This window comes from Salvia hispanica, chromosome 4 (genome assembly GCF_029641045.1).
Source record: "Salvia hispanica isolate PSC_SH4W2 chromosome 4, Shi_PSC_v1, whole genome shotgun sequence".
Classification (NCBI taxonomy): domain Eukaryota; kingdom Viridiplantae; phylum Streptophyta; class Magnoliopsida; order Lamiales; family Lamiaceae; genus Salvia; species Salvia hispanica.
In genome coordinates this window covers 17068069-17080123 of record NC_142695.1, presented here as the reverse complement: position 1 = coordinate 17080123, position 12055 = coordinate 17068069, and the positions used below count along the sequence as shown (strand labels likewise).

The 12055-nt window shown below is 38.3% G+C and overlaps 1 protein-coding gene across 4 annotated transcripts; it reads right to left on the bottom strand.

Moving 5' to 3' along the window:
• Nucleotides 1-130: 130 nt before the first annotated feature.
• Nucleotides 131-10068, bottom strand: LOC125195812 (adenine phosphoribosyltransferase 1-like). Of its 4 annotated transcripts, none has more exons than XM_048094056.2 (7): nt 9670-10064; nt 9480-9590; nt 8665-8757; nt 7946-8095; nt 7406-7464; nt 6575-6629; nt 131-271 (listed from the first exon to the last, which is right to left on the bottom strand). In XM_048094056.2, exons 1-6 carry the CDS (start codon nt 9941-9943, stop codon nt 6576-6578), a joined length of 741 nt encoding a protein of 246 aa, XP_047950013.2. In that variant the 5' UTR covers nt 9944-10064; the 3' UTR covers nt 131-271; nt 6575. The 4 variants fall into 4 exon arrangements, with proteins under 4 accessions (XP_047950013.2, XP_047950014.2, XP_088913291.1 ...); XM_048094057.2 differs by lacking the exon at nt 131-271 and adding an exon at nt 3011-3239; XM_089057165.1 differs by lacking the exon at nt 131-271 and adding an exon at nt 3011-3202.
• Between the last annotated feature and the right edge of the window lie 1987 nt (nt 10069-12055).

The window sequence follows — 12055 nt, the reverse complement described above, 5'->3', positions numbered from 1 at the left end:
TTGCATCTACTTCCCAATTCAATTTCTTTGGCCATGAACGCAATTTCCATAGATAATCTAGATTATGGATTATAAATAGCATAAGTAAAAAAAACCCCAACCACGAAAGGTTGGGCCGGAGCTAGAAATCTTAACAAAATAGTGATAATAAATTAATAATGTTGGGATTAATTATATGATGGTGTCATAAATTTGGAGCATTATAAAGGCCCATGTCCATCTCATTGTAAGCAATTGGAGCATGCATCCACATATCATCAGAGCTTTGCAACTGCAAATAAACACCAAAAACACATGCTTAATTATCAATTAACTAATTAAACCAAATTTGGCAGTGTCAACAATAAGTAAAATTACGTTTAAAAAAAGGAAATAATAAATCACAAATGGTCAATCCCAAGAGTTCATTAATTTTAATTAAAAATAACTTAAAATGAATGCAATGTATGTATAAACCAAATTTGGCACTTTATAAAAAGCAAGCCACCCATGAAATGATATTTAGAAAGATAAGTTTTGATATTCATTATTGAACAAATTACAATCATAATATAATTAAATCAAGAAGCAAAAAACCTGAAAAAACATCTGTCGTCTATCAAATAATGTTTTTAAAACTAAGTACTGTTTAAAATGTGAATGTAATTTCACGTATCTAAACATATTCTTATAATTACAAACATATATAATAAATATAATGCTGTCTAACCATTACTAAATTCTAGCTTGGAACTTGTTCGTTGATAAAGAATGCCTTATAAACTTATGTGAAATTTCTTTTTGAGTCACGGTCATACTACAATGATTTGAGCTTTCGATTAACATGATGATACGGTTTCGTGATTTCGTGAACGAAATTGAGATTGGTGAAAGTGAAAAAAAGAAGAAGAAATTAGAGCATCCGCAATGGTCGGCTAGCGACCGGCTAGCCGATTCGTCGCGCTAGCCGATCGGCTAGCCGAACCATTGCAGTCGGCGAGAGCGAAATCGGCGAGCGGATCGGCGTGGGCTGGCCGATCACTCGTCGCTGGCCGAAGCGCTGGCCGATCGGCTAGCCGCCAATGTGGCGGCCAGATCGGCCAGCGCCGATTTTTGATTTTTTTTTTAAAAAAAAAAAAAACCTATATAAACGCGATTTTCGTTTCATTTTCATTTGCACCACTTGTTTTAACGAGTTTTCTCTCTCTCTAACTTTCTGTACAAAAGCATCATCGCGCGATGAGTAACGCGGGTGGTAGCGGTGGTGGTAGTGGTGGTAGTGGTGGGGATGCTGAGGAGTACGAACGGAGGATGAACGAGGCTATGGATGCCTACATGAACCGCGAGATGGAGCGGTACATGCGTATGGTGGAACAGCAGGCGATACCTCGCCCTCCACGAGTTGTCCACCACCGAGCAGTGATTGATCGGGATCACGTAGCTGCACATCAGCGGCTGTACGACGACTACTTTTCAGAGAACCCACGGTTTCCCGCCAACATGTTCCGGCGGCGTTTTAGAATGCGCAGGGAGTTGTTTATGCGCATCGTTGGGGCATTAGAGCGTCACTATCTGTGTTTCCGCTTCAGGCACGATGCGGCTGGCAGACCCGGCCACACCCCTATTCAAAAGTGCACGGCGGCAATCAGGCAGTTGGCCTACGGAGGCGCGGCAGACATGTGGGACGAGTACCTCCACATCGGTGAGTCGACAACCCTGAAATGTCTGAAGGAGTTCTGTGGGGGCGTGATAAGCGTTTTCGGTGAGCAGTACCTTCGAAGCCCTACTCCCGAAGATTGTCAGAATTTGATGCAGATGCACGGGGAGAAGCATGGGTTCCCCGGGATGTTAGGCAGCATAGATTGTATGCATTGGGAGTGGAAGAACTGTCCGACTGCCTGGAAGGGGGCCTACACGACCGGCTACAAGTCAAAGAACCCCACGATAATCCTCGAGGCCGTAGCTGATTACCGGCTGTGGATCTGGCATGCGTATTTTGGGGTAGCCGGGTCGAACAACGACCTCAACGTCCTGAACTTGTCTCCCCTCTTCAACGAGAAGTGCCAGGGCGTCGGTCCAGCCGTCTCATTTGTGGCCAACGGCAACCGGCATGATATGGGCTACTACTTGGCGGATGGGATATACCCTCGGTGGCCGGTCTTTGTGAAGACGATCCGACAAACAAGTGATGAAAAGAAGGCCTACTTTGCGCAACGACAGGAGTCGGCGCGCAAGGACGTGGAGCGCGCATTTGGTGTGCTCCAGTCTCGATGGGCGGCAATTAAGGGTCCAACGCGTTTGTGGGATGTCGGATGCGTTTCCCAGATAATGTACGCATGCATTATCCTTCACAACATGATCGTCGAAGACGAAGGCGTACAACTGACTAGTTGGGTCAGTGACGATGAAGCCGGTCCAAGCCACGGAACGGCTACCCCTAGTGTACGACGTGGGGTACCTCTCGATGAAGCCGACCGCCTTCAGGAATTTGCCAACATGCGCCAAGTGGATGCTCATATTCAACTCCAAAAGGATATAATTGAAGAGTTGTGGGCACGGAGGATTGCACGGCGATAGTTTTTTTTCTTTATTATGCATGTACTTTTTTTTATATATGTAACTTTTTTAAATGCAATTAATGAATTTTCCCGTATATGTGTCGTAAATTTAATTCCGTAATTTAATCGTAATTTTAATTCCGTAAATGTAGTATAATTTGAATTATTTTTATTGCGGCTGACCTATGGCTGGCCTAAATCTGATGTGGCAGGTGGATTTTTTAGTGTTGCTGACGTGGCATGGGAGAGAATGGCTGGCCTATGGCTGGCCTAAGTACCATTGCGGATGCTCTTAAGTAGTGAAGAAATGGGAAAACGTGGATTAAATAGAATTTGTGGATAAAATAAAAAGGATGAATGAGTTTGGCATCGGGCATCTCCACTTACATATATTGAACGAATATTAACATGAATATATAGTTGAATCTGAAAGTCATGCACATGAAATTTTCAGTTTACTTGGAAAATAGACCTTTATCAATACATTATCACTTCCCGGTAAAAATTCTCTTTAAAATGAGGAAACAAATAAGACCACTTAGGGCATTGGCATTAGTAATGGTGGCCGATCTACGGAGCCCATCGCAGAGCCTATCTCTATTTTTTTCTTGCCACGTAAGCAGACTCATCTCAGAGCCTATCTCAGGGCCTATCTCCATTTTCTCCTGCCACGTCAGCAGATCCATCTCAGAGCCCATCTCCCTGCAATGAGAGTTCATCCCAGAGTCTATCTCATAACCTATCTCTTTTCCACATCATCACTATTTTATATTTTTTACTTTTGATTTAGTGTGAAATAAAGTGATATAAAACAACAAGAAATAAATACAACTCAATAAAAAAAATCATTAAAAAGAAAACATCCTACATTTAAAAAAAATATAGAAAAAACAAACTAAAAATATTGATAAAAATATTGAAAACATTGTGACTATAGAGAGAAGTAAAATGTAGGGTGAGATAAAATGAATTGGGACGAATGTGAATAATTGGTTGGGAATGAGGTATATATAGGGGATGAAAAATGAATAAAAAAAGAAGAGGAATCGGCCTTGGGGAGAAGCCCATGGTGAGTGGTCATCGGCCCTTGCTCCACAATGGGGGCCTTTGAGAGCCCTGGGGGCATTCGCTCGGGCCAAGCGATCGACACTCATTGCTAATGCTCTTAATTCTATAATTAAATCATTAGATTATTACACAACCAATTTTACGTACTGAGGAAATGTGTCTTCCGTGATAAATTTAATTACTTATACTCTTCTAGATAGCTGACGTCATCTATTTGAAAAAATGCAGCTGTATAAATAGATGAAGAATTGTATAAGTAGATGAAGAATTGAAGAAGGATGCACATATATGAGAGGTTAACTGTGTAGTATTTGATTAGTAATAGTAAAAGTTGAGATCTATTTTCACGAGAAAGTAGTGATAAAACATAATTAAATCTTGTGCCGACTAGTCTAAATCTATGTTCAATTAATGAGATTATAAAGAAGAGTAAGTAAGGATACCTAAATTATTAATCAAAGTCATACAGACATACACGAAGAAGGAGAGATGTTGTAAAAATGCAATGATGATAAACTTTAGCAATATAAGTATGAGTTAACTAAGGTGGTTGAGAAATTTAATTAGTATCTAACCGGCACATGATGGAATGTTTAGCAATCTATATCATTGTACCCTAAAAACGTAAAGGCTTTATTTATGTCTCAACAGCATGCATTTATGAACATTGAAACTATAAATAGGATCGAAGATTTTGAACAATGAATCACAAGAATATTTGCTTGCAGTTATCTCCATCTATTCTTCTTAACCTGAAAGATGGGGATGAATTTCAGAAACGGTAGGGTGTTGGTAATGATCTTGTTGCTAGGGTTGGTTCTGGTGCAGATGGCCAATGCCCGGAAGCTAGAGAAAGAAACATTTGGAGGTGACAAAGGAGATGGGTTTGGTGGCAAAGAGGGTGGGTTCCATTTCAATGGTGGGTTTGGTGGTAATGTTGGATTTGGAGGTGGTGAAGGAGGAGGGCATGGAGGTGGTGAAGGAGGAGAGCACGGTGGTGGATGTGGAGGTGGCCAAGGAGGAGGGCATGGTGGAGGTGGAGGTGGAGGTGACCAAGGAGGAGAGCATGGTGGAGGTGGAGGAGGGCATGGTGGAGGTGGCCAAGGAGGAGAGCATGGTGGAGGTGGAGGTGGAGGTGGAGGTGGCGGTGGAGGTGGAGGAGGGCATGGTGGAGGTGGCCAAGGAGGAGAGCATGGTGGAGGTGGAGGTGGCCAAGGAGGAGAGCATGGTGGAGGTGGAGGAGGAGGAGAGCATGGTGGAGGTGGAGGTGGCCAAGGAGGAGGGCATGGTGGAGGTGGCCAAGGAGGAGAGCATGGTGGAGGTGGAGGTGGGGGTGGAGGTGGCGGTGGCGGTGGTGGATATGGAGGAGGCGGACAAGGAGGGCACAACGGAGGATATGAAGGTGGCAAAGGAGGAGGGCATGGTGGTGGATATGGAGGTGATGAAGCAATGTATGGTGGAGGTGGCGGCCAAAATTAATGAATTCGCCTTATGATAAATAATTATGAAATATATATATATATATATATAGTTGTATGTGTGTGCATCCATGGCATGGTCTATTCTGTTGGTGTAAGCTGTAATTCTCTTTTCTTGAATGAACAAAGGGAATGAATAATTAACTTAAATTGCGAATGCGTGTTGCTTGTGGTAAACAACTTAATATGGTTCTTGACTCATTGTTGTGGCGTTACTTAACTGGTATTATTGATTCATTGAAAGGTCAAAGGCTGAAGAGAAGGTGATACTAATTCATTTCTTTATTCATGATGATTTAGTTAGTAGGGGTTGGAATACGGTGTCTGTGGATATCCGACCCGAAAAAATCAGGTATCCAAACCCGAAAATTATTTAAAATGTCCACCCGATACCCGACCCGATATATTTTCGGGTAATCCAATACCCGCCCCGGGTATCCAAACCCGACGAATCGGGTACCCAAATACCTGACTCTTCCACATGTGTTAATAACTAATAAAAAAATTCAAATTATAATTATATTAATATAACTACAGAAAATATTTAAATAGACTAATATCTTTAATGTTGTATTTATTTTGTAGTATAAAACTATAAAAAAATGGCTCACTTTTATTTTAAAGTACACGATTATATTTATGAGGATTGGTTATGTAAGTAAAACAGTAAAAGTTACACATTTAACTAAAATGTAGAAGTAGTGACCTAGAGTAAGAGAGATTGACTTATTTATCCTACTAAGTTTAGAGAAAGTTATAATTAGTAAATAAATTAGCTTGGCTCTTGAAGCCCGAAATGACTAAACCTAATTTATAAAAATACTTAAAATAATAAATTGGGTATTCGGGTAATTCCCGATACCCATTCGGGCTACCCAATACCTGAATTATATTAAATTTCAATACCCAACCCCATACCCAATCCCATAAAAGTGGATATTGGATACCCAATACTCGACGGGTATCGGGTCGAGTACGGGTAAACCCAATACCCGATATTCATATTCCCACCCCTATTAGTTAGTAAGGCTAATTACGATGATAATATTGCTAAGTTTTTCTGAAGTACAATTATTACTATTGTTTTATGACCTCTAATTGTTATGAACAATCGCCGCAATTTATTTCGGGCCAACCCCCCATTTCGCACCTCTAGTTAGAAGGAAAACTAAGGATTGTTACAAAAAAAAAAATGGATAGAGGGCACCAAAATCTACAGGCAAATTAGAAATCTGTAAATAAATAGTACTACTAGTACCTAAAACTAAATTGTACTACATATTAAGAAAATCTCATCTTCGAAAACCATGTCACCTTCGTGGACTGCAATCTTCAAAATATTTTACATATTTAAATGGCCCAATATTTTCATATCAACCCAAATAAGAGTATTTCGTGAGCACATAGAATTAGGCACAGCCTCTGGTATTTCTTGTAGGAATATAGCAAATACAGTAGTTATGTGTGGGGCAAGGCAGCATTCTTTCTTACCTCAAGTCTCGCTCACGAGAACAAACAGCGGGTTGTCCCCTAATTTCTCCCGACCCTAAAATCAACACCAACGAGTTACTAACAAACTAAAAACTAGTAACATCCAAACACAAATCAAATAAGATATAACGAGATTTAGAAAGCAAGTAAATGGCAGGAAAAAAAGGTAACCACTTGAGTTCAATGTTGAGAGTAAGTAAACAAAGTTTAGTTTGATTTTCAGTCAGTCTAGGTGTATTGTCTGTAGACTAACTCTATTTCAGTCGCTTAAGTATTGTCTGCCGAGTTCCATTTATTAAGGGATGCACCTTTTCTACCTTCCTTAAGCATGGAGAAACCAATCAGCCAACAAAACCGAGCACCTCATATAAAGCAAGCCATCGGCCACTATTGCTCATATCATTGCTAGGTAGAGATAATCATAAGGCCCAACTGTGTGTCCTTATTTCAATTCATATTGGTCGATAATAGAATCTTTCAAATTGTGTCCATCTTGCTTTATGAATTTGCTAAGTTTAGTGCCTCTCTGTTTCAGGGAAATTTGGTAAAAAAAACTGTTGCAATGCGAGGGCTAGTCATGTTGACTGTTGAGTGCTTAAGATAGTCCAATTTTGTAGAAGAAACTTGCCAACTAAATCATCCAAACTTGGAAAAATGGTTGAGCAGTGATTAAGATAGCTTAGTATCTACAGAGTAGGAGCTCTATTTCCTGCAATTAGACGTATACTGAAGTATGGACAAGTTCCAATCTATTTAATTAGCAAGCACCTTAAAAATGCTAAAGGAATAATAAAAATGTGCCACCTTAACTTGGAGAGGAATTACATATACCTTCAGTTCCTTCAATTCAATGACACAAGCACACTCAACCACAGTGGCCCCAACACGTCCTGCATTAAGATTATACTTAGAAATTTCAATTATCTGATAACACTAGTCAACTGGTTATAATTAACTTAACATTTCTCCTAAAAATGGTAAACCAAGAAAAGTACACTGTCGCCTGCAGGAAAGAAATTAAAGCAACATTGGAATGTCGATTGTAATTTTAACAAACAAGGTACTTGACATGTACACATGTGGCACGCTGAACTGAAACATAGAATAATTGATTAGATAAGAATATCACAACTAAGTATGCTGCATTTTGGAAATAAAGTGAAGATATGCTGCATTTTGGAAATAAAGTGAAGCTACGCTGCATTTTGGCAATACTAAGAAATTTTAATTTCTTTTGTTGAATGCAATTCAAAAGAAAATCGCTGATACCTTCTTTCCAAGGCTAACTTCAAATTTCTAACAAAAGGAATATAGAAAGCACATGGACAAACACACAGAAATGCACATGCACAGAAGAAAGCCAATGCATACCAAGCAAGCTTATTGCAGCATTTAAGGTACCCCCTGTAGCAATAAGATCATCTACTATAACTGCATTTTCACCAGGTTGTACAGCTCCAACATGCATCTCCATTATGTCAGTTCCATACTCCAAAGAGTACTCTTCTGATATTACCTCCCCTGTCAGGATTACTTTTATTAGGTGCTCATGTGAAACGGATCAGCTGATATGCTAATCAATCTAATAACTAGAAAAAGGTAGATAACACTTAAAAAGGGAACTAACTACAGAGAAAATAAAGTCCAATTCATATTATATAACAAATGTCTAATGATATTCAACAACCCTAAATTTTTAGAAAGGCTTCTTCCATCAAAACAGAATTGATTAGCAGCAGATATCGCAATGAACAAAAAACAATATTAAACTCAAAATTTATAAAGGAATGATGCATATAAATCAAAGATGCAAAGCGAAACAAAACTGTTGCAATGTAAACAAAAAAATCAATGTTATTGGCAGCCTAATTGACTTTGCGTGAGCATCCCATCTAACTTAGAATGAAAAAACGACTTGAATCTGTGATTAAAGCAGTAAACATTTTGAATCTCTCTGATCTGCCAACCGAACTAGAGGTGTAAAGCAGTAAGGAAACAAGCTTGAGAACATCCCTTTTTCACTCATAACATAACATGTCATCAAAGAAAGCACATATCAAGAAGATTGCACTAAGATTACTCAGCCGTACCAGGTAGTTTTTTGGGCTTTCTCATTGGAACAAATTTTGCACCAATAGCCAATGCAATCGGAGGACCGAATATAAAACCTCTTGCTTCAATGCCTGTGAAAAGTCTGATGATGTTACAAGATCATCACTGATTTCTTAGGTAAGAAGCTTTCTACTGATAAGAGAATTAATTTTAGAACCCACTTCACCTCTGTGCATTTCGATGAGATGACTATACACACCTTGAATAAGTCCCCCCACTAACACAGTTATCACAGACCATCTAAATATTCACTAAGACCATCAATAGTCTACATCTGTTATAACAACTTTTTTTGGTCTTTTAACATTAATCTCATCTATTATAACTAAACAAATGGCAAGATAGTATGGCTCTCTTTAGTTAGAAAACAATCTCATCTAAAGCACAAATCACATCATCTTTGTACAATTGCATTTCATACACAATTTTTCACTGGAACATATCCAAACAGAGCCTCAAATTTTAAGACCTGCCTACACATTTTCTGGTTTGGTTTGAGGAAAGCTTTTGTGCAGCCCTACCTTCAAATACATCGCAATTTCTTTTCAATTTACCTCTAAAACAAATTCAAACATCAGCAAAATTTTACTCCTATAAAACTTTCTCTATCGTTCAAGCTTAGCTTGTTGCAGTGACAACTGACAAGCACGAACAAATTAAAACTACTTTCCGAGCTTCAGCTTACAGTTTGAAGACCTAATTTTTGGAAAGCTAACAACATAAACTGCAACTACGCAAGGATATGAAAATACACTACTAGAAAACAGAGAGATCGAGCGGAGACGTAACCTACCCGCAATAACATTAATATTTTTATCTTTATATCTCTCAACAAACAAATCGATGGTATCCTTAAACGCCTTAGGATCAAGCAGCAACGTCGTTATATCCTGAAACAAAATCCCTGCCCACATTTTTCCGAAAAATCAATTCCAATTCAATCATGTATTCCAAAATCGAAGATCAAAATCCAGGTGCCTGACCAGGTTTGGGGAAATCAGGTATGACCCGAATAGTGGAGGCGATCCGAGCAATGCGATCGTCGGTACCGCCGACGTTCGATGTGGCCATAGCTGCTCCGCTGATTCTCCGCCGCTCCGGTATGGTTGCGCCACCAGTGAAGCGGGTGTAGATAAGCGGATCGCTTCTGCTGGGTGGTGCAGTGTTAGGTGTGAAGAAATCTTTGGTGAAGACTGAAGTGCGCAGCGACGAGACGTCGCTAATTTTGAGAGGAGGCGGCTGAGAGAGCGCATTCATCACAAGGTTTAAAATGTGCAAATTTGAGATTTTGACATAATTACATAAAGTGTGCCTCAAAGTTGAATTCTACTTTTGTATTTTAGGTAGGGCGATAAAGGACTCCAGTCTCCACTCCAAGCTGAATTTTAGTCGATCATATTTGAGCTTGAACTCGAGCTAGGCTGCTAGTTAAAAGATCGCGAAAGACTGATCCTATTAGAGAATTTACGAGGAGAAAAGAGAAAGGTAAATTGAGAAGGTATATTTCTCATTTAACTTCTTAAAAATATAATTATGCCTTCTCAACAAGGAATGGGCTCCAATGGAAGAAGGTAAATAAAAAAAGGCAAATAAAAATAACTAACTTTTTACCTTTTATTTTTAAAAAAATGTCAAAATACCTTCTCAAATAAAAGAATGTATAATAGCTTCTTAAATACCCACCCTTGAATAATAAAATTTTATATAGAAGAGGTAACTATGGTAGTTATTTCTCTTTACTTCTCCATTTACCTCTTCCTTTGTAGATGCTCGATTTGGCGCCCGATCGCGTGAGATCGGGCTCGGGCGTCCTCGGGCTTTCATTGCAGGAGCCCGATGGATCGGGCGCCTGAGTGAGTCAACCGAAAGATCGGTCGTCCCACTCGGGCGCCCATTGCAGGGACGTGCCCGAGCCCGATCTCGACGATTTTGTAATTTTTTTTATTTTTTTATTCTTTAGTAAACCAATATAAATACCTTAAACCCTCGTTCACTTTTCACACACTTTACACACAATACTCTCTAGTAATTTGTGGTGTAGTTTGAGTAATTTAGTTTTTTTTTAGTTAAGTATGATGTAGTTTTTTTAAAAAATTAAGTAATGTAGTTGTTTTTTAAAATTTGTGGTGTTTAATAATATATTTTAGTATTTTTGTAATTAATAACAAAAAACAATAAATAATAATAATAAAAATTAAATGCAAATTGAGTTTAATAGATATGACGAACATTAGGGCGAAACCATTGCAAAAAGAAGGGACGGACTCAGAAATGCTGATGTGGCAACCATTAGGACGCCCACCAAAGCATTCATTGTGGATGCTCTTAAAAATTTACTTATGATCAATCTAGTAATTTAATTAAGGGGGTCAAGATTCGTTAACATGCAAACTCAATGATTTGGAAACTTTTATCCGTCATTACATTCAAACTATTTACATTTACTGGGATGAAGTATGTTTGCAATTAATTTATGTATGGTTTATAATTGTGTGACAAACATACTAATTCAAAAGACAATATATATGGCAAAAGATAAGAACACAAAAACAACAATTATGTAATAGATTTAAATATATTATTATTCGGCAGGCTTTGTTTTGCAATGTGTAATTGTATTATTTAAAAATTTAGATATTGATCTAGCTCCATATATAATCGGTATGGAGATTGCTCGTGTAGTTGTATTATATTTTCGATGTGTTGGGTACCTATAACCTCATTAAAAATTTTACCTCTAAAAATGTGAACTTTCTGCCTCCAAATCCATATGATTCTAACTAGAATATAGTTTTGTTGAAGATAAATCTCCCATGAAATAGTTGAATGAGAAAAAGTCATATTCCTACCAAGATTTAGGCGGTTCGTCAGCATGAAGTGTTGAGTCATTGCTTAGCTAATCATTATTTGGACATTTTAAACTGTCTATAACCAAACAAGCTGAATGTGGCGCCGCCACCAATTAAAGGAAGCTTCGCTTTTGATCATTCCTTAGTCCTTACCCACTATGCCAGAGTAATAATTTTCCTTTAAAAAATTACTACACTATTAATGTTTCCCATTTAACACCTAAACCTATAAGTTATTTAATTGAAGAGCCAGTCTTTGATCCTGTATTTAATTCTGAGTTTCAACTGTGTAGCATCTTAAATATGAAATTTAAAAGCACCACTTTCCCTTAAAATAACTACTCTGATTAAAAGTGTTAGCGAAAGAGGTAAGGAAAATCCCATACGATACTATGTTTGATGCCCAAAGACTAAAAAACATAAATAAATAAAAAAATAAACATAAAGACTCGTAAAATATATACTCATATAGTACTATTTAAATTGCACAACTCACTCCTCCGCGTTGATCTGAGTTCAC

Coding starts and splice junctions, on each gene's coding strand:
- LOC125195812 (XM_089057164.1), bottom strand. CDS start 9,943: ATGAATGCGCTCTCTCAGCCGCCTCCTCTCAAAATTAGCGACGTCTCG. Junction 9,591..9,669: donor ACCTGATTTCCCCAAACCTG/GTCAGGCACCTG, acceptor AAATGTGGGCAG/GGATTTTGTTTCAGGATATA. Junction 8,096..8,664: donor AAAGCCCAAAAAACTACCTG/GTACGGCTGAGT, acceptor TAATCCTGACAG/GGGAGGTAATATCAGAAGAG.